The sequence below is a fragment of the Pogoniulus pusillus genome, chromosome 14 (assembly GCF_015220805.1).
Source record: "Pogoniulus pusillus isolate bPogPus1 chromosome 14, bPogPus1.pri, whole genome shotgun sequence".
Lineage (NCBI taxonomy): Eukaryota > Metazoa > Chordata > Aves > Piciformes > Lybiidae > Pogoniulus > Pogoniulus pusillus.
This window is the reverse complement of record NC_087277.1, coordinates 13,302,167-13,324,854: the sequence shown is the minus strand read 5'-3', so window position 1 is coordinate 13,324,854 and position 22,688 is coordinate 13,302,167. Positions and strand designations below refer to the sequence as shown.

At 38.6% G+C, this 22,688-nt stretch overlaps 2 protein-coding genes across 2 annotated transcripts in view; one reads left to right on the top strand and one right to left on the bottom strand.

The window, feature by feature from the left end:
* Positions 1-22,688, bottom strand: part of TG (thyroglobulin) — a 140,687-nt gene that overhangs the window by 35,204 nt on the left and 82,795 nt on the right. The gene's annotated exons all lie outside the window — the stretch shown is intronic.
* On the top strand, positions 1,263-21,919 carry SLA (Src like adaptor). The gene is made up of 9 exons (XM_064154319.1): positions 1,263-1,342; positions 1,437-1,565; positions 6,481-6,574; positions 11,697-11,796; positions 15,160-15,246; positions 16,529-16,632; positions 17,965-18,096; positions 19,979-20,111; positions 20,970-21,919. The coding sequence occupies exons 3-9, from the start codon at positions 6,514-6,516 to the stop codon at positions 21,187-21,189; spliced, it is 837 nt and encodes a 278-aa protein (XP_064010389.1). The 5' UTR covers positions 1,263-1,342; positions 1,437-1,565; positions 6,481-6,513; the 3' UTR covers positions 21,190-21,919.

Here is a 22,688-nt window from a genome sequence, read left to right as displayed (position 1 = left end):
CAAAATATAACTGAAGAAAGCAATAAGATCATAAATAATCAAAATATAACTGGTGGGGATAATTCTAGGGCATTATGGTAAAACGAGGCCACCAGAGCACTGGGTATAACACTGTCATGGCTCCATGTTTAGACCAGTTTTCTTATCAAGCTCCCTAATGCTTTCCTGTCCCTTCAAAGTAAGGACAGCTAGCAGAGCTCACCAAAGAGAAAAGATATTCTCCTGAAACTAGCATAGCTCCAAATTTCAGCACTGCTTTGGGAATTTGATGAGTATCTCCTGATTTCAGTAATGCTTACAAAACAGATACATTTGTCAACTTTTAGTTTTCATTACCAAACAGACTGACATTACAATGAGCATCTACTCAGAGCTACTGATGTGAAATAGGAACTCAGGTTTGTTGCCCTTTCTGACTAGTGTTGTGTTTGTTTGTTTGTTTTGTTTTGTTTTTATTTTACTATATAAAATAAGGTATATGAGCATTTCAGATCACAACTTGATTATAGAAGCAAAGAGGAAACCTTAATTAATTTATTTGGCTACTATATTTTTATCTGCGGCATTACATTCCTGAGTGACTTCAGTCAGGTTATTTAGCAGGCTAGTACCTTGTTTTCCCCACCTCAAACAGTGAGATGAGATACTGAGGATCCTGCTTCTGCTTTTTGTACAACTTATGTGAAAATGTGCTCAATAGACAGGCTCTCACTCCATATTCTTTCATTGCTAATATTGAGCTTTTACCACTTGCAGGCAAAGGTATTTGGGGGTACCAAGTAAGAATAAAGCAAACTTTGCATTTGGGCTCAATAGGAGTGGGAAGCAAAGTTTTGTGCCTCTTTCTGTCTGTCTGGAAAACAAACAAACAAAACCCCACAAATGCAGTAAAACTACATAAAACAAAACAGGTGGGAAGTGAAGACTACTGAATAAGTATATCTAGAAGGAAAAGAGTTAAAGAGAAACCTTTTTTGTGTAAGTGATGCAAACCAGGTAATTTTGCTCATTTTTTATATCTGCTAAAGACAGCACATGTAATATGTTTAAAGCCTCCCTGCTTCTCTCAACCCATAGATAAAAAGTGTCTTGAGTAGTGACTTGCAACAGGAACCTCATCTGTTGCTAACACTTTGAGCCTTCCTTATTTTCAGAGAGGAAGTATGTGGCCTGTTTGGCAAATGCTGCTCTGCATGACAGCGTGAACTTCACCACACACTCATTCGACCGGCTGCTCCTCGACTTGATCAGCTAAACCTTGCTGGCAGCATGAGAGCAGTATTATGACTACGGCTTTTTTGAGAAACACTGCAACCTGGACTGTCGTGCCCAGCATTTAAAGGTAATCATTGCTCTGATACGTTTTACATCATCTGCACACGGGACCAAATGTTTCGATCCTATTTATGTAAAAGGGAACTCTCTTTCATTAACAGTGACAGTATTCAGACCATGGATTTCAAGTGCCACCAAAGATAGAAACAGCAAAGCCTGCCTTGATCCTTTTCATAAGGAGTGGTACTACAGAAAGAAGGGACAAGGAGCATTTCTGCTGAAAGCTCACGGTAAGATAGACGCGAAGGATCTCATGCATTTCATTTTAACCCAAAATGAGAGTTCACATTTTAGTGGGCTTTTTATTCAAAATGTAAGAAGTTTGCATAATGTGATGTTTCTGTGTTGCTTCATAGCTGTGTGTTTCATGAATTATCTTGGTTACAGCATTATGTTCTTATTTCCAAGCACAAGTGACAAGTGCCTCAAAACTGAAAGGATGCTCATTTTGATTAGTGACATTAATTAAGGGAAACTTGCCAAAAAGTATACAGCTTCTAAAATCTAAGCTGGGTTTGGTTTTTTCCTACATGAAAAATAACAGGATGCTGATGTTTTCATTTTCAAGCTAAATAGGAGTCAAGCAGTACCTGTGAATCTTACTGAGAGCTAAATTTTAAGGCCTGGTACAGATGTGAATATCAGGCAACACAATAAAATAGCATACAGCATTGCAGAAATAGTGAATGACTTAATTTTGCTAGTCTGCATTATTCTTTCAAAGGGACTTTACTCAGGTGCTTACATTGTCTTTTTATTTCTCTTTCTGTTTTCATTTCTTTGTATTTATGAATTCTTACTAATTTGAATGTAACACTGAATAAGTTCTCACAAAGTGACAGACTTTCCTGTGCATGTGCTATTTAACTGCTCCAGAAGTGTGTTTTCTCAGAAATCAGATTTTGCATAAAGGAAATTATTGCTATAAGCAGGAACAGAAGGCGTAATTTGTACCATTGGTTTTTGGGACCCACAATGTAGGTCAGTCAAATTCCAGCCTTGACAAGTGAAGATATTGTATTTGATGAGAACTCTCCACTGATAAAATGGGACAGATAGCAGGACTAGGGCCATAGTTTGTTCCTCAGTTTCCTTTGGACAGTAAAAATAAAGCAGTAAAGATCACTAAACTCTACTAGTTAATATGCTTACAAACAGCTATGGCTGCAGCAAGTGGCTTTCCTTAAACAGCACATGCAGAAGTGGAAAGAGGAAGAGAGAAAGGACTAAAGTTTGGAATACTGCAAACATAGTCTTAGTGGTGAAAATCGAATTCCCACACGAGCTTCAGGAGGTGGCCTGTGATCAGGGAAGGCTGCATGTAGAATTTGGATTGCAGAACAGTAGCACAGTGGTTACTGTGAGCTGAACAGAAGCCGCACTCCTCCATGCAGGGCTTTAGATGGACAAAACACAGAGATGTCAGCCCACCACCTCTCCATAATTCTTCCCAAATCACCCTCAGTGAAATATTATCTTTGGATTTGGCATAATTATCTGCTTCTGTGACAAGAGGGATGCCACCTCTACCTGTATTCTAAACTCTGTCACCCAGGTGAAGTCAGATGCAGCGCCTGGAGTAGATGTGCCATTTCAGAAGAGTATCGTCTATAGAACTGTTAGTGTTTCACTACTGAGTTAAATGATAAAAAACTGGTTCAGCCACAAGGTGTTTTACACTTTCCTGTAAGTCAGTTTCTGCAGAGTGACTCAGAATTTCATAAAACCACCATCTAGTTTATTATATAATGATACGATGGAGTTGTGTTGCACCACCAATACTTGACAGAAGCACCAGCTCCTTGAGCCATTAAGTTCTATCCTGTCCCCAAAAGTCTGGTGCACTGTTGTTTCTGAAATACATAGGATAATTATTAATTCACTCTTACTCTGAAAACATTGATAAGCTGTTGTCAGTGAGCAACCAGAAACAATCTTTTACTTCAATTTCTCCACCTGCCCTGTCCTCGCTTCTAACAGAACTTCCAATTTCTCCCATTTCCATCCCATTTTCAAGTGTCTAAGAGTTGAGTCATACCTCAGGGCTCCACTGTCTTTGCTTGGACTATAGGCATCTTTACCCAAATGCATAATGACAAGTGGCCTCAGTGATAAATCTAGTCTGATAACTGTCATTTTCTTTTAAATCACTTTGGATAGGTGAATCAACAGTAGTACTCACAGCTTTTCATTTGCTTGTTTTTACTCAACGCTTGTACCATGAGTGTAGGAAACACCTTGAACTCTCTGTCACTTTCAGGACCTTATGCTGCCACCAATGATAATCAGAGACACCAAAATAGCATGGAAAATGCTACACTAGTGACATCAAAGTTCAAAAATGTCATTGCTCTTCACTGCTACTTTATAACACTTGCAATTTCCCAAAGTCAAATTCTTTCACATCTAAAGTAGCAGCACTCAGGTGCACACTTTGTCTTATTTACTCCATAGGTCACGGAATCAGAACCACAGAATATCAGAGGTTTGAAGTGACTCCCAGAGATCATCGAGTCCGATCCCCCTGCCAAAGCAGGATCATCTGGGCTAGTCTGCACAGGAATGCATCCAGGCTAGTTTTGAAAGTCTCCAAGGTCCTTAGAAAAGAGCAAAGATTTGTATGGCAGAAGTGAGCCAGGCCAGTTTTGGATGCGCTTTGTGAAAATACAAAGTAGGCTCATGGTCATTTTCTGGTACCTAAGCCATCTGGATTAGACAGCAAGTGATTTAATTACAAACTATATATGAGCAAACCTTCAAAAATAACAATGTTTAGAATTTAGACCCCTAAATATCTTCTAGAAGAATGAAAGTGCTTTGCTCAAAATGTGCCATTCATGGGAGCTAACATTTTCAGCAGGATTTCCATGAGGTACAAGTGTTACGTGCCACTTTCCAAAGTGACTCAGGCACACCTAAGAATTATATCCACTCTAGTAGGGAAAAAAGCCCTTGAAAGCACTCTGTCAGAAGTCTGATTGCTAGTGGCATGACTTGCTCTCCTGGCCCTCAGATACTAGGGCTCAGAATAAAGGGATACAGAGAGGTAGGCCTCTTTTTTTTTTTCTCCTATCCTTTTGTGACACAAAATTGAAATACTATTCTCATTTGAACAAGATTGCAGATGTTAATACTACAGATAGGCACAAGAATTTTCAGGTGCTGAGCTCGTCATCTATCTGGAATAGGGTCAGGGTTAGGGTTAGTCTGGTAACTGCAGCTTACTTGCTGTTCAGTTAGATTTGAATTGCCCTTTTTGAGTGCTGCTAAAGTGCAGCTAGCACAGCACAGAGCTCAGTAGAGGTTATCTGTCCAGATGTTTATCCCACTTTGACTGACTGACTTTTCTAGCCCTCTTGAGCTCTGTGTTTCCATGACCAGGAAACTTTGCTGGGTAATCTGAAGACGAGATAAGAACAGATATATCTGTAGTCAAAGTACAGGCTGTACTACCCCTATGGCTTTATTTCTTATTCTTGATGGGAAGCAACTTGAGTGAAGAAAATGCAATTGAGTCTTTCAAAAAAATATTGATAGTTAGTTCAAGAAATTATAATCTTAGAAGTAGACAGTGCCTGCCAAAATAAATTCTGATTTCAGTTTTAGAACATTAGGTACATTTAAATGGAGAAAGATTTTGTGTTTTCTATCAAGTGATCCTTTCATTCAAACTTGAAAACCAAATATTTTAAATTAAAGGCTACTTCTTTATTCAGCTTCCAGACTTGTTACATCAGGCAATGAAACGTTTCTTTCTGTTCTTGTGAAAGCAGATTTCAGACACTTGTCAGAAAGACACTGGCACAGCTGCATCCTACAGATGTGCCACAAGCTAGTTCCTGAGTGCAGACAGTGAAAGGGTAATGAGCCATTTGGCTGGTGAAACAGAGACTACTAGCAAAGAGCCTTTGGGAACAAGCACTAAGAAGCTTGAAAATCAGATGAGGTGGAGTCAAACTGTGCATTACCATCTGTTTCAGCACTGATCCTTTTGCATTTTTGAAAGTCATTTTATTCTGCAGTGTCTCTTCCTAAGCTCGATATAAAAATTCTGTGGTTTAAGCAATATACTCAATTCTGATGATCTTATTCCAAAGACAATTAGTAATAAAATCTCACTGACTTTAGCAACACTGCTTCTCAAGTTGGATACCTCTCCATCTAATACTGTCAGACTCTAACCTGTTGTGAGTAAAGGCAGTAACAATTTTTTAAATACTTCAGTCAGAAAAGCTTGAAAGATGCAGAATAGCTGCAGAGTGCTGCTAGAGTTTGTGTTACTATTTTCACAAAGCAACTGATAGAAAATAATTTCCTCTTAACTAGTGATCTTTAGTTATTCTGCCTAAATGTGCAATAGCAAACAGACATGGTTTATTCTCCTCTGTCTCTGAACACATGCCATAGCATGAGGTGCCTTCCACATCCAAAAGGCTTTTCTATCTTTCCTCTGTGAGGGAGAATAAGGATGAGTGCAGCAAAGGCAAGAAAAGGAACTGGGTTTCTCATGATATTAGTTCCACAATTGTTGGATATACAATAAACAATAGCACACAAAACTTTTAAAGAACTTGCATTACTGGCTTTATGCAGGATGAGTGCTTTGAGTATTTTGAGGCAAAGTGTTAACTTAAAACTAAAAACAAAAAAGGAGGAAAACCAGCATTACCCATACTTGCTGAGAACAGAACTGCATCAGGAAAAAAACACCAAAAAGGCTCCTAGTGTTGGGCAATAGAGTGACATAACAGACACAGAGCACTGGAAACCATATAGGTCAATCTAAGTTGTTTCTTTGTAGCTTCTGAACTCCAGATGCTGTAGAGAACTGTGTATACAAAATGACTGTATGGGCATGGCTTTGCTGTGACTTCCTATTGTGCTGAGGTACTGGTAATGGAAACTTTTACTACATCGCGTTCTTCTGAGCAACTTCCCTAGCTGTGGTTTTCTGCTATTCCCCTGATAAAAGCACCAAAGTGGTAAGAGTTTAGCAAGTATGTAAAACTCTCACATGAATTTGACACAAGTGCTCTCAAAAGCAAAACTGCACAAAGTTGGAGACACCCAAACTAGGTCATTTCTCATCTGTTGGCACAGCAGGTGTTATTCTGATGTTTCATTTCAATGTCTCCTTCGATTTAGTTCTGAAGAACTTTGACAGAATTAGAGAGCACAATGGGAAATACTGTGAAAACGCAAAGAGCCTCTGAAGAAACAAATGTGCTGAGCCAAGCGGGTAAGCGCTCATTTAATTTCTTCCATGAGAAAATGATGTTCAAAATGTATAGTACATTCATCCAAAATGATGTTCAAGATATATAGTACATTCATCCATGTGTCTTACTACATCTGACCGATGCAGTAAAAGCAGGCAAGTGCGTGACTGCTGTGGGAGAAGAAGGGCATCCTCTGGACAGTACCTATTTTTTAGCCAAGTTCTAGCTCATTTTCCAAGAAGTCCATTAATTAAAAACCTCAAATATTAAAAATATTAGTTGGTGGTTCTCCTTGAAAAATATTCCTTCCAGTTTGGAAAGCATCAAAAGCACTACTACGGAAACAGTAGTTTCTGAGGGGAAGAAATATTTTTACATACTTGCATGTGCTATTTTATACAGATTTGTTCTTGAAATTTGGGGTTGCTTCATTTAAGGTTAAAGGTCTTAATGATGTTATGTTTGCACTGAATCTGAAGTCCACTCTTAGACAGCTGCATTAAAAATAGCACACAGCCAACTTGGCATCAGGTCGATCCATAAGGTTATACAGAAATACATGTTTCAAGATGTCAAAGGGGGATCTAACACACCTGTCCTATGCATCTGCATGTGAAAAAAATCAGGCTGCAAATTCTCCTGCCTCTTCTATAGGCTGGTAGAGGTCAAGCAAGAGGAATTCAGAGACCTGCTACTTGCAAACTGCAAGTGAGTAGATGGAGTCAGCACAGCCTAAGCTCTCATGCTGCAGTGTGACAGACAGGTGGTCCAAGAGCAGCAACAAAGCACTCCCCAAACGTGAGGAAAAGAGTTTGGGGTTTTTGTCTTGTTTTGTGTTCTATAGAGGGAAGGTATTAATCAAAATTCTAGGGTTTTCCATGAAAACTGGTGCAGTTGGGCAGCTCATTGCAAAAAGGATAGGGAATCAGCCTGCCTTCATTAGTGCTGGAAGGAAAGGCAGCCCTGTTTTTAACACGATCAAGAGCTAGCTGACACAGGCATCCATGCAGACCTAGGGGAGCTCTAAAGGTCTTTTCCAGTCCAAACTCTTCTGTGATTTAACAGCCTGCACAGCTACTTCAATCTAACTCAGTCTGGATCAGACCAGCATCTCCATAATGGTTTAGATGCTTCTAATCAAAGTTTGGAATATAAAGACCAGTGTCATCATTTAAATCCTATGAAAGTGGACTTTGGAAAAGGAATTTCATGATGAAAGTATATATTGTGATTAATCCAGTGAGTTTGTCTTCCTGAGCAGATCAAACTCCAAATCACATCACCAATCATAGAGGTTTCTCCCAGGCCAGGAATGGCCACCTTTGATTTAAATGTTGGAGGATCTGATCCATGGACTTAGAACAGTACTAGTAATTATTAGGAAAAACAAGTTTTACAGTGGTTCATTTCAGTAGGACTGAATAAAATGAAGAATTAAAACAGAAAGGAAAGAAAAAAAAGAGTATTCAACAAAAAGGGGGAAGAAAACAGATAACTAGAGTCTGCAGATTTAATCTATACTGTGAATGTGTTCATCAGACTCACATAAGCCCTTTGTGCTGCTTAAGAGCTGCAGTGAATGCACCTGCAGTGTATCAGTCTTTGTCCTGAGAAAGGGAACAGTGCATAACTTGCATTTGGCTATGATTGCATCCCATCTAAAGCCAACACTGTGTGGTCATCTCTGGCATAATCTAGATACCGATAACAGAATAGCTACAGCAGCAAAGAGTTGTGAGCCCATCCATTTCTTTTTCTTCACTTAGGTCCTCAAATCAGGAGTTAGTCTTTACTGAGCTGCACCTACATAACTCTCAGTTCCCAAGATGGCTGGTTCACATCTGATGTGGGTACATCAATACAACTCTGCAGCCACACCTTAGGCACAACCAGCCTTCCAGGCAAACACCACTGCCCTCCATTACCCTCTCTGGTATGTGCCATGCTGTGAACCACAGCACACCACAGTGAAGCATAGCACTGCATGTTTTGAGAGAGATGCAATGGACCTGGATGCTCTGCCTGTGTTTTTCCATCTCCCTAGTAGTGCACAATTAATAATTTGAAGCATGCAGTATTTGCTCTCATACTTTGCAAGACATCCAGGGATACAGGCATCTAAAACTAGCATATGTTTCACATTCATTTCCTACTGCTAAAAACAAAACAAACCAACAACAACAAAAAAACCAAAACCCAACCAGGGTTAACATTTGATTCAATGGAAATGGCTGTGCTTCGATCTTTCCACTCTAACTTCTGAGTTGTTTCATTTCAGATGTAACCTACACTCACACCAAGAAGGAGAGACTCTGTTAGAAAAACTCAGGCAAATATTTTTTTAATTTTACAACTTTAAAGAGTTGGGAGCTCATCAGAACAAATCTATTAGATCACTCTGAAATTTGGGTGTGGTGAAACAGTGTCATTTGTTTAGCTTTTGTGTTTGAAAGGGTCTAGTATGGATTCTGTGAAAGGCTGTAGAGTGCAGTGGAGCATTTTACATGACCAAAAACCCCACTGAGGTTAAAATGATTTTTTTTTTGGTGGATGTTGAGAATTGAAAGATTTTGGGTAGTATGAACCCCCTTTACTTTCGCTCATAATGTAAGTATATATAATTTAAGAGGTAACATTAGGATGCATGTGGCAGCCAACACTACGATTAATTCTTTCCTTTTCAGAACTACAAGTTAAGCAAATTCAAACCAAAATTGAACATAAAGATGAAAGAGCAAGCAAAGTAACAGATCTTGCTAAAGTAGAGAAATAGCCATGTACTCCATCGTGCATAACGAAATGCAAACCGCTGGTACGCAAGGAAGGAGAGCAGAAAAACACTTGTGTTCCACCCTTTCAGTATGGAAACAAACCATCTATAAAGACTAAAAATAGTACTGTTAAAGGCATTTTCATTAAGATAAAATAAATCAGATTCTCTGTAGAACTGCTGTCTAACAATTTGCAATGAGAAGCTAGGGGATGGCAGCTTACTCTCATTCTGCAGTTCTCACAGTCTACTTTGTTTCGTGTAGTCCTGAAGATTTTGCTTTGTTAGAAAAGACTCAGCACCAATACTTAGGTCTTGCTAGTCTCAGGTACTAAGAAGTTTCACAGACAGAGAAGTTGTCTTAGTGCAGAACAGGGAAGTAATCAAAGGTATGCTTAGCAGAAAATTTCTGCAGTATAGTTGAAGTAACTGTATAACAAGTCACAGTAGAATAATCATAGCAATTGGCTGATTAATACAAAGGTACTTGACTATTCCTGTTTAATTTAGTAGTGCTAATTGACTATGTAAACTACAGCAATACTAATGCAAAATACACTGTCAAACCAATCAATGTCTCTTCCAAGCTCTACACATCAATGTACCTATGAGATGATCACTACCTGTGGCATGGGGCTACTGAGGGATGGGTGTCAAATGGATGGGGTCAAGTTCTTTTTGGTAGTCTGCAGCAATGAGACAAGGAACAACAGCTACAAACTGGAACATAGACGGTTTCACCTCAACATGAGGAGAAATTTCATCACAGTGAGAATGATGAACAGGCTGCCCAGAGAGGTTGTCCAGTCTCCTTCTCTGGAAACTTTCAAAACCCACCTGGATAGGTTCCTGTGCTAAGGACCCTAGGTGATCCTGCCTTGGGAGCGAGGGTGGACTTGATGATCTCTGGAGGTCCCTTCTCACCTCTAAGGTTCTGTGATTCTGTGATTCAACAGGCAAGGGATAGCAAGACTAAAAGTGCTTACATGCAATTTGAATATTAAAGTAAAATGACCCACAGCTTTGCATAACATGTCCCTATAATACAACAACAATCAGCTATTCATCTGCTTTCTAGTTCCTTCACACTGCATATGGAATGTTTTCCTGAACACTTATACTCTCATTAACGCTGCTGTAAGGATAATTAATGCAAAATCTCTCTTCCTGAAAATATTTTTTCTGCTGACCTGCATGTTCTGATCAGCCTTTCATCATTATGGTTGCAAGTTATTTGTAAAACCTTGGGACACAGAGACTGAAACCACCAAGCCAGCTTCAGCATTCTTTAATGAGGCTCTTCCCCTAAAACATCTTCCTAAAGATGAAGAAAATCTAACAAGACACAAAAATGTGCCTATCTCCATGGTTAATTTCTTTTTATTCTCCACTGGATACATGCCCATTTTTGCACATGCTGAGCTGCACAGACTGGACATCAAACCACCTCTGCAAATGTACTGCTAGATGGTATTACTAAGGAACAAGGCACCAGTCCTGCTGGCAGAAGAGGGGAAGTTTCGTCTCCCCATGCGTCAGTGGAGAGTACCATGACATTCAGAGGGGAAGGACTGAATTCCAAGGGAAACATAGGCAGTATACTGCACAATGCCTCTTCCCAGGACTACTGCCAAAACATTGAGTATGACACATTCTGAACCTCCCACCTGTCAGCATTTACTGGGCACCAAAGATTCCTGCTGGCTGGGGAGCTTGAGTGTTTGATAGTCTCAATCTCATGCAAAGTGCCTCCATCTTTCAGAAACCAAGGAGATCCAGAATGTGTCCTACACAGTGCTGCAAGGCCCAGAGTCATGACAATTGACATAAACAGTCTTCCTACCTCACTTATGCAGTTCTGCAAATTGCAGTTGGCCATTGATTCATTTATAAACACCCTTGTTGCCCTTCTTCTTTAACTGAACATAAGGACATGTTAAATGATGGAGCAATTCAACATGCATCTTTTTCTCCTTAAATGTAGCACGGCAGCTTGGCTCACTATGGTAGCTGGAGGCACTTAGAGACAGTGGCATTATTAAAACTGAGTTATTTCCTAATACTATAAATGCTTACTTATTTTGCTAGTTTTAAAATAAAAGTCCTTTAAATATGGTAATTACTAGGAAAAGTGGCCTAAATTTAGTTACTTACAATTAATCAAATTACTTTTTTCCTCAGTTCTAATACCATCACATTCTTCTTGTAAAGTTACAGACTAATCTTTAGCACTTTTTGTTTACCAAGTGACATTTCAGAGTGAGTTTTTTTTCCTCCCATTTGACCTATTATGCAAAATATAATATGAAAATCAATATTTTTTGCTTCAGAACTCTATCTCATTTTTCAATGACATTTTCTTTCTTTAACAGATCAGGAGAGTGATTTCTTGGCTGTCCTCTATGACTACCCTTCAGCAGATATAAGCCAACCTATATTTCATGTAGGGGAAAAACTGCGTGTGCTGTCAGAGTAAGTTGATCCTTTGGTTTTTTTTTAATTAGGGTTTGTTACAATTGATGCAAAGCTGTTTTAGGCACCTGGCCCTAACTGGATGCAGTTCAGGAAAAATTAACTAAGTTAGGAATTTTCAAGGAAGGGTTGCTAGCCATGGTGTCAATTTCCATATAGTTTAAGGATTTGGGATTTCAGGTTGCCTTTGGATTTCTCTGACATTGATTCTGAAGCCAGAGAGAGACTCTGTTCTAAAGTGGGACTCAAAATAGAATTCTACTCTGAAAAACAAGTTTGAGAAAGTATCCTTTCCATTTTAGTAGAAACATCAGGTGTGTCTATTATTTTCTTTCTCACTCTTTTTTTATCTAACAGTTCCTTTATGATTAGGTCTTACAACGTCTCCCTAGATTTGAGGTAACTTTATGCAAACATAAAATTTAAAAAAAAGCATATTTTTTCCCTAAGTTTTTAAATCTACTGCACCTTCTTAATAGGAAAGAAAAAAAGGTCAAAGATTTCCTAGCCAGACCCACTCAAAATGCATAAGTCTTAGAAGGAAGTAGGCTTGAAAGCACTAGTTCAGAGTGACCTTATCCTTAGTACAAATATTGCCACATACAAGAGTGAGCAAATTTATTGAAAAACAGAAGCCAGCAGCTCTGATATTTTATGCACAGGTTGTATCAGCACATAGTGACCTCCTAGAAGTTATTGATCTGTACAGCTGCTGTTTGCACCACTGAAACAAAATTGAAAGGTTTAATTTTTGAAGCTGGTGGAGCAGAAAGATCCAAAGGGAGCCCAGACATTCATAGCAGAGAAATCTTCTGAGGATTTCTAAATTCATTTAAAAAATCCTCTGACTGAGCAGCATCAAATAGCTGGAGGACAGAAGTACTCAACAGAATTATTGCAGACCATTGTTGAATCCTCAGACTCTTCTCTAGGCCACTGAAGCATGCAATGGCCTTTATCAGCAACAAAATAAGGGGCTACATGGACCTCTGGTCTGAGCCAGAGTGGCTGCAGTTAACATTCTGCTGACAAAGTGTTTTACACACCTATCTGAACCCAGAGGTCACAAGTCTGAGGCAATACCACTAGAAGAATTTTCCTGCTGATGGAGAGCTTCCCTAAACCAAGGAAATTCTTCTCTGGTAACTTCTAGCTGTTTAAAAGTCGCTACAGTCTGTGTAACACAGCACCACATGGTACAACAATTCATACAGTTTGGATATTCCAGCTTAAAGCCTCACCCCCACATTTCATCAGCTATGATAACTACACATGCCTATATTAATGGGAATTACATGTGTACCATATCATATGTATCCATATGCTGCATAGTATTAGCCACTGGACAAACAACTTTGAAAACAACTAGACTTCCCTAGCAGCAGGTTTTATCATGTTTGTTCTGCAGTGTTCAAAACCTCCTTCTCATAGTACCCAAGGGCCAAAGCAAGCCTTGATGGGATCTTTCCCCTTCTTGCTTTGAAACAACTTGTTCACAGAACATAAGACACTTCTATGACTTATATAAAGCACAGTGTTCTAATCAAAGACCTGTGGAGTAGGTACTGACACTAATAGCGACTGCTTGCCTATGAGACTCTTGCTGTACATAAGCTGTAGGCATAACCTTTTTCTCAAGTCATTCAAAGAAGCAAAACACAGTGGAAGATAACCACAGCATGGCAGGCACAACCAGAGCATAAGCAATGAGGAGTCATCACGAAGAAGACAGCATGAGCAGGCAGCATGCACCATTCTTACGATGGCAGCTTTCAGCCTTCTACCAAAGCAATGATGTGTAGTGGCCAACAGCCCCACCAATCCTATCAGGAACATGATGTATGGAATGTCTACTAGAATAAAGTAAAATTCCTCACAGATATTTGTAACTGTGCTCAGTTGGCAGGATTAGATAAGCATCAATAGCAGTCTCTTACTGTCCACACTTGTCAGGCATCTTTTGCTACCACATGGACAATTGCATTTAACTGGCAGTAGTTAAACCAGATGTCCTCCCACAAACCTCCCAATATGCATAATTTCTGTGGCTCCTGCCCTGTGGCAGATATACTTCTTTGGGACTTTCAGTCATCACAGGGATTTTTAGTTAGTCATTTTACAATTTGGAGGAAAGGTGATGCAAGTCTCTCAGGTTGAGGTTTTTGGTTTTGCTGTTGTTATTGCAATTCTTGGTTCTGTCTGGGAGATTTGTGGGGGGAAAAAAAACAACCAACAAAATAACCTAGACTTCTTACAGGTAATTTCATGGCAGACGGAAAGCCATAAACAAAACTTGAGAGGCCTTGAAATTCCCAGCTCTGACCAGCAGACATTTCTCTTTTTCTTTCAGCATATACATTCTGGACAATGGTCCCAGCAATTACATTTCAAGGAGTTCAACCTAAGTGTTTTCAACTAAGATGTTTTGAAATATATTGATACTCTGGTCTGCAATCCACATATTGTTTGTGAACACTTACATAAGTGTCCACAAAAGCGGCTTGAAACACAAGTTCCAATACTATTTGGATTCAGACTCTTAAAGGAAAAGTTGAAGAGAACCCTTCAATCATCAGCATCCTTGCACTAACCACTAAAGCTCCATATCACCTCTATGAAACTTCATGTCACCCTGCCTTTCCTAAGACACTCAAAAGCTAAAGCCAGACTTCAGTAGCACAGCAAGAATCTACCATATATCAGAGATGAAACTTGTACCTAGTTACCTAGCCAGTTATGAGGTTTTTGGTGTGTTTTGTTTTGGGTTTTTGGGTGTTGGTTGTTTTTTTGTTGTTGTTGTTGATTGGCTCGTTGGTTAGTTGGTTGGTTGGCTCATTTGGTTTAGTTTGGTTTTGGTTTTTGGTTTTTTTTTTTTGTGATCTGGTCTGAAACTCACTGAAGAGCAAATTATGAATCAAGTTCTGTTAAACTGAAAACCTGTTCCCAGGCAGACAGGGTGCATTTGCTGAGTATATCTACTCTGATGTTACAGAAGCAAACACTGAGCTGTTCAGACACAGCATAGTCAGCCTAATATCTTGGATACCAGTACAAGCCTAGCTGTGGGAAGGCAGAGCACAGCATGGTTTAACCACTGAGTATTTACTCTGCTTCTTTTAAACATAGAAAAATATTTTATTACTTACGTAATTTAAATGGAACAAATGTAGCTTATTTCTGCATCCAAATTTAATCCTGATGTAGGTTTAGAAATGGAACTACTCTAAAAGAGACAAATTTGGGTCCCTTTACGAACACAGACAAAAGGTTACAGGATAATCTGTATGTCTTAACTAATTTCTAAAATGAGGACAAGCTCTGAAAGTTCATTTGAAAATATCCCTTCTTCTTACTTTCACACAGTGAAGGAGGCTGGTGGAGAGTCCATTCCCTTACAACGGGTCGAGAAAACTATATCCCAGGGAAGTATGTAGCAAAAGTCTATCATGGGTAAGTAAATGCATTTCTTACAGCCTTTCATTTCTACATATACTGCCATGATTAGTTGCTCAAAGTTAGAATCAAAACAGTGCAGATAGTGAGTAGACAGAAATTTTAGTTATTGATGGTTCAAAACCACCTCCTTTGAAACCTCAGAACATCAAAATGTAATTCTAAGTTTACATTTTCTAAAAAGAAAAATCCTATTTTCACATGTTTGGAAGGGTGAAAGTCTCCTGAAATTCTATATATCTAAAATATTTCTTCTGTTGCATGGACTGATCTCTAATTTTAAGATATTGACAAGGAGATCCTATTTAAAAAAAATATTTATAAAGAATAAAAATTAAGCTGGAGCTGCTCTCTAGAAACAAACCTAAAAGAACTAACTGGAAGACTAATAAGTCATCCAAGAATGTAAACCATCACACAGGAAGGGCTAAGGAAGGTTTGGATGTTTCTTGTTGCCCTAGACACCACTCAGGGAAAAAAAACTAATAAAAAATAATGCACACGCTTTAAACCTTTCTGGCAAAAGTTTTAATACCTGTTTAATTTTAAGCCTATGAAGTGTGAACTTCACTGAGGCTTATGCAAGTGATTAAATTTTAATGTACTTTTACATCCTCCTAAAATAGAGATGCTTTTCCAAAGGCAGAGGCAGATATGGTAATGGAAGCTGACCAAGAGCATTTTACTGATAGCAGACTGGATCAAACACACAAGAATAAAATAAAGTGTCAGTAATCCCTGCAGCAGCTGATCAAGCTTGGTTACATGGCTAGACATTGTCTTTGACAAGGTACTGGTGAAGGCAATACCTTGACCAAACAGTGCAGCAACCTGTGGTGAAATCAGTTGGACTAATCCCACTTTCTGTTATCCATGGCTGGACTTTACACATAATTGTATTTTATTTTGGGTTTTCACACTAAAATACAATTTGGGGTTAATAGAAGTAGTTTAAGTGAAAAAGAGAGATTTAACTAATGCCACAGATATGCACTGCATGGATATATCCCCTACAATTCAGATCAAAACAGATGGAAAAATCCAAGCTTTATTCAGTCTTCTCTTTGCCTCGCCAAAGTTAATGGAAGTCAAACAGAGCAACATTTTCTACATGAACTGGGAAGATATGCCTGGACATAGTTGAGAGAATAACTGCAGAAAGCCACAGTGTTATTTTTTCAGTCACTTTTCCTGGCTAATGCAGCACTTTCAAGGCCACATGCTGCTCTCTGCTTCACTGGTGCCCAAATTTCAGAATTTGTTTTTTCCTGCTTCACAGCTGGTTATTTGAAGGTCTGGGAAGAGAAAAAGCAGAGGAACTTCTACAGCTACCCAACACCAAGGTCGGCTCCTTCATGATCAGGGAGAGTGAAACTAGGAAAGGTGAGAAAATTTAACATTGTTTTTGCCTCTTGAACTCAGGCATTAAGTCCATTTCCCATCCTGCTTCACACAGATCAATTTGAAATCAAAAGAAGTATGTAACAGAAAGGCAAAGATGCCCAGTGCAGCATGCCAGTTGTCACCAGTACACCTAGATACCCCTGGAACCACAGCTAGCGATGGTCCTGGCAAGTTCCACAGGCATCAGCAGAAACAGACACAATCGTTCAAACACTGTTGTTTACTTTGATTGCATGAAAGCTTATTAGGCAGTGGGTCTTTTAAATGGAGGGAAAGGCACAGCTTTGCCATGAGCCACAAAAGGTTGCTTGAAGAAACTACACAATACACAGCAAGCAGCGGGGGTGGCTGGCAAGTGCCCTTCTCATATAAACAAGTGGTTATTATCCTATTTACTTTTAAAAAAAAACAACATGCCTTCAATTTTGTTTTCTTTCACAGCAGTCCTGCTGCTACAGGGGAATTGTGCTGTACACACTTCACACTTTTACTCTCTTCTGTGAGAATGCACCTCCCACTGTCCATTGCGATATCTTCCCTTTTTTTCTGAAGCACCAGGACACATCCTAATACCATGATACTACAATTAGAAGTGATTAATAAATCATCTACTCTAACCTCTTGCAGGCCAGTTAATTTCATAATACCTATACTAAATTCAATGACTTTTAGGATCAACATTCAGCCCTTACCAGCTAAGAAGGGCACAATACTTTCAAACAAAGGAACAGGAAAATCCAAGTTGCCATCTCCTATCGGGACTGTATTACCAGATATCAGCTACTGCATCACTGGGTGCTGACTAAACCTCTGAATCAGTGTACCAGCACAGGAGTCTGGTCTCCCTCTTCAGAGGAAAGAAAATGACTTCCATAAAAAAAAAATTTCCTTTATACTATCTTTAAAAAAATCCCATACCACAACTGAAAACAAAACAAACAAAAAAACCCCTTAAAATCCCAAAATACCCCAGAAAAAATCAACCAACCAATCAAATAAACAAATAAACAAAACCAAACCAAAACAAAAATCAAACCAAACAAACAAAAAAACAAACACAAAAGTTAAGACCACACTGGAAATCTAAATTCAGTCAAAACTCAGGCCCTGATGTTGGGATCTTTACTCCCATTGTTATACTTAAATATACACACACATAAAGTATACTATGTAAGTAGCATGAGTAGAAAATTAGGGTGGTACTCTTTTTTTCAACTCCTCTGGGGCATTTTGGATCACAGTACCACATCTTCCATATGCTAGCTACCCATAATTAGGGTCCTACTTTAATCAGTTTTCCTCTTTCTCCAGGGTTATATTCCTTGTCAGTGCGACACAGGCAAGTGAAACATTATAGGATCTTCCGCCTTCCAAATAACTGGTACTACATCTCTCCACGCCAAACCTTCCAGTGCCTTGAAGACCTTGTGAATCACTACTCAGGTACTCAGAACTTCAGAATAAACATACTTTCTGTTGGCAAATATAAAATTATCTAGCATGTTCCAGAACATAAATTTTGCCTAAGTCTGAGAATTGCAACTACTGCCATGGAACAAGTAATGGGAAAACTGTTGGTTTATATTTTTTACTTTGAGTTTGATCCTAAACACAAATAGACCACCCTTAACAATACAACTGAAATTAACCAAAGAGCTCAGCTAAGACAGATAGTCTGTGCACATATTGGCATAGGATATTGTATGACCATGTCAAGAATATTATTGGTTCCAAATGCTAGTCTCCAGCACTTCCCTAGACAGCTTTCAAAAACACTTTGGAAGTTAGCACATATCAGGGATGTTCAGCCCCTGTCAGAGCACAGCTAAACTCAAAATTTGGTATGTAAAAAATGTACAGATGCAGGTTGTGGATCTGGGTCCCTGGCCTGGAGTTAAACTCTTGGCTCATTTTGTTTACCAGTGTAGACATCTTCTGGACATCTTTGCCATTTATTTACCAAATAGGCAGATAGTAACAAGACATGTGACACCAGGCTCTGCAATCACATTTTTCTCCCAAATCACTGCATCACACATCCTTATCTGTAGCAGAAAATTCTCAGAAGTGTTAATTTCTTCACTATTACTTTAGAAGGATATTGCTTGATTTTACCAGCAGAAGTTACCTCAAGAGGCTCAGCCTGTTAGTTCAAATCTAGATTCAGTTGTCATTTTTACTAACCCCCGGTGGATTATGCATCTTTTGATGTTAATTTTGCATATTTATGGCAATTTAACCTGTGTTCAGAAAGGTAACTCAACAAATGAAATAATGAAGTGACTGCAGCTACTGTGCATTGAAGTGAGAATATATAAAAATGAGGAAGGAAGATTGCAATAAGTTAATTGCATAGAAGTTACAAGAGAACAATATATTCTGTACATTAATCATGTAATTTTGAAAGTGTAAAGCTACCATATTTGGGTATTTCATAGGTAAATGGAAAAGTGTGTTAGCCAAAGACTACTTCATAAATTGAGGAGAAAAGACACATTCACATTTGGCATTATGAAAAGAAACTTTAAAGTCCAATGATTAAATAGAAGTAAGAATTTGACAGGAATTTCATTTTTTTCCATTTTAGTTAGCTGACACCCTTCTCCATTTAAAAATAACTAAACCATCTAAACTTAACATTCAGGGTGGGAAGAAGCCCAAAACTTATAACAATTAATATTTTCAGTTGAGTTAGAGGTATAAAAGGAGACAAAACAAAACTTAGCTCTCCTTCTTCCTCCACCATGAGATGATACAAACTCTCTCCCTGAAATAAGGCTCATAAATGTAGACTACTCGGACAGAAGAACATATGAAATGCCCTTAGTGAAGAGAGAAGAGGATAGAGAGAAGAAATGCAGATGAAAGTAAAATTTGAATCATGATTCTTTCTATAACCTTGTTCCACAGAAGAATATGTGCATATAAAATCCAACCTGATTGCATCTTGCATGTATTGCACGTTCTGAGACAATGGGAAGCAAAAGCAGAACTCACTGAGCACTCATAATGCCTTAGTTTAAGTCTGTGCTCTGTAATAAACTTCCTTATATATCCTGGACATGTCCCTTTGTTATTCTGTGTCTCAGTTCCTCACTTGTACTGTGAGAATTATAATTAAAAGGCAAAGGCATGAGGAAAGGAAGAAGTTGTGTTACAGTGTCCTCATTAAGAACACACACTTCATTAACTACTACTACTGCCATGTAGTAGTAGTATAAGCATGTGTTGGGAAGGAGAACAGTGATAACTGAAGGAAGGAAAACAGTGAAAACTGAAGATAACAGTGAGCAAAGACTGATTGTGTATTCATTTCCCTGTTCAGAAGTTGCTGATGGTCTCTGCTGTGTCCTTACAACACCTTGTCTTACCCAGTGCACTAACATGAACAGCAAAACGGATCGAGTTCCTCCTGTGGTGATGCGGAATAAAAACTTCAACTGGAGAAATATTCACAGGTACCACATACAACACATGCTGCCAGAAACAACAAGGCTATTTTCCAGCCCTGTGCATGCTTGTGCTTACAACACAGAAGAAACAGCCATTTACTTCTGAGACCAGTTTTAAGATCTTCTGACAGAAGGTTAACCCATGAAACTGGATGTTCAGCTCTCTAACCATTAATCTTGGTCTAACTTTGAAAGAAAGTATAGTTAACATTCAATTATTTCCCCTATCCTCTCCACCAAACTGACAGAAGTAAGAGCCAGGTTACCATCAGTGCTAACACACAATGGCTTATAGAGGAGTCCCAAAAGATAGAAATGGGTTCCCTCATGGCGGCCATCCATGAAGCATCAGAAATGCAAATGCATTATCCCAAGTAAAAAAGTGTTTCCTGATGATTCTCTGTCAATATAATGCCCAAATCAAGATTCCTGAGATTTCTAATACCATGACTGCAACTAGAGAAAGTAGGACAGCTTTCAGAAGCTGGTGAAACAACCACCTCCAGAAACAAAAGCATATCTTCTTTTTGAAGTGTAAATTTCCCTCCACTACCTTCCTCCACATTTGCGTGCAAATTGCAGAAAATTTTGTGCAGTATTAAGACCATTTTTCCTCATGACTAAAAAGAAAGAGAGAAGGTGTATAGATGATATTTCTTTTTCAGATGCTGGGAAATAGTTAGATGCTGCTGTTGCACTGATTGCTTTGGAAAATGGCTAAGTGACAGAAATGTTTGATGCTCTTCAAGACAGTAATTTTTTTTATGCCACAAAATCAACATAATCTGGTTTAACTGTTAGTATTATACTGATAGACTTGGTTCAAGTAGCTAAAAATTATAACAAAATTTTGTTCTTTTAAAGGCTGGAGATGACTGGAGATACCGAAAGCACCTTGGCGGCAATGGATGATTCATGTCTCAGTTATGGCCTGAGGGAGAGTATTGCCTCTTACCTCTCCTTAACAGGGGATGACAATGTTTCTTTTGCAAGTACCAGAAAGAAGAAAGCCCAATCTCTTATATACACTGGGAGCAAACGCAAAAGTGTCCTTCACTTGCCACCTACATACTATGAAGACTAAATGTAAGAAAACTAGGAGGAAGAACATATCAAACAATCTGAGTGGTTCGAAGAGAAACCCAGCACATCTTGTGGTCCTGCAGTCCTTCAACAGCTGAGAGATACCAGCACACCGGCCGATGATCAAACGCTGGCAATGCTGCTGTATTTCCTCTTATGAATGTTAACCAGAGACCTGAAGGATGCTGTTTCAGCCATGACATATGCTGGGAATGTTCCCAGTGCACCTGAAATTAGAACTTGCTCACAAGCAGGATAAACACAGATAGACAAGTCAAGAGCCGAGTGAGGCAGATGACTCTTCATAAAGAGTGATGTCCATCATATAAAGTTACTGCACAGGAGAAGACTAACTACAGCTTAAGTAGTAGCATGTAGTTCAACTGCAAGTAATAGCTTACAGTGTCACAAAGCAGTGACAAATTTAAGAACAGGGTTAACTTACTGAAAAAAGAGTTCCTGCTTAGACCTGAGCTGAGCATACAGGTATATCAAAAAACATAACTCAGCTGCTCATAGTCTAGTAGATACACAGCAGAGAACGCAGGGGTAAGTGAAAAATAGTGGCAATGTTGTGCCTAACTATGAAGGCAGACTTGCAAAGGTATGACCTTTTATGTGTAGAGGACCAGATTGTAATCTCCCCTCCTGAAAGCACTTCCTTATTTATGTATAATATTTATATTAAGAGCATCCTGTTTTAATAATTAAATCAAGAGAGTAAGTCAAAACCAGTGGGTGTTAAAGAGTTCTCTGAATGTCTTTTCCAAAGAGAGTTATGCCAAATAGGAATTATATGTTTCATTAAATGGATTAAAAATTTGTAACTGAGCTACCTGAAATTTCATGAATTAGAGCAAGTCACTTTCCAAGTGATAAAGAAGCAGTTATCATGGTCATTTGAGCGTAACTTCTGATTGCTTTCTAGATCAAGCAGTCACATCTAGGGGTGTAAAATGCTGCAGTCCCTGTTCTAGAGCTAAGATCTTTTCAATCTAATAATATCATATATTTTTGCACAGATTAGAGCAATGAAAGGTTTGTAGAGAGAGAATAGGGTTTATATCTACGTATTTTCCCTGTAAAAACCTCTTAGCACAAATGTGTGTGCTCTTCAAATCTTGTATGAGGTTATTTGCACTAGCAAGAGATTCAGAAATCAAAATATTTCACATCCTATTCAAACATATCTCAAAACTTGAATGATGAATGTTATTTGGCTGTTAAATGTTGACTACCACAAAGCTAAATGAACTCAGGAACTCTAGGTGTTTGTATAATTCCATTCCTGTTACTGATTATTGATATATTATGGTAACTACATTTTATCTGGTGAAATATATGGGAATTATTACAGATTTCTAAGTCATGACTAGTATTTATTCATTAAAATAATATCCAGTAGTTACTTTGTATTGCTTTTAGAAAATGGAAAATCCAGTGTGCAACAAGTACAGACACCAAGTCTCACAATGACACTCCCAGAAGGTATCTTTGATG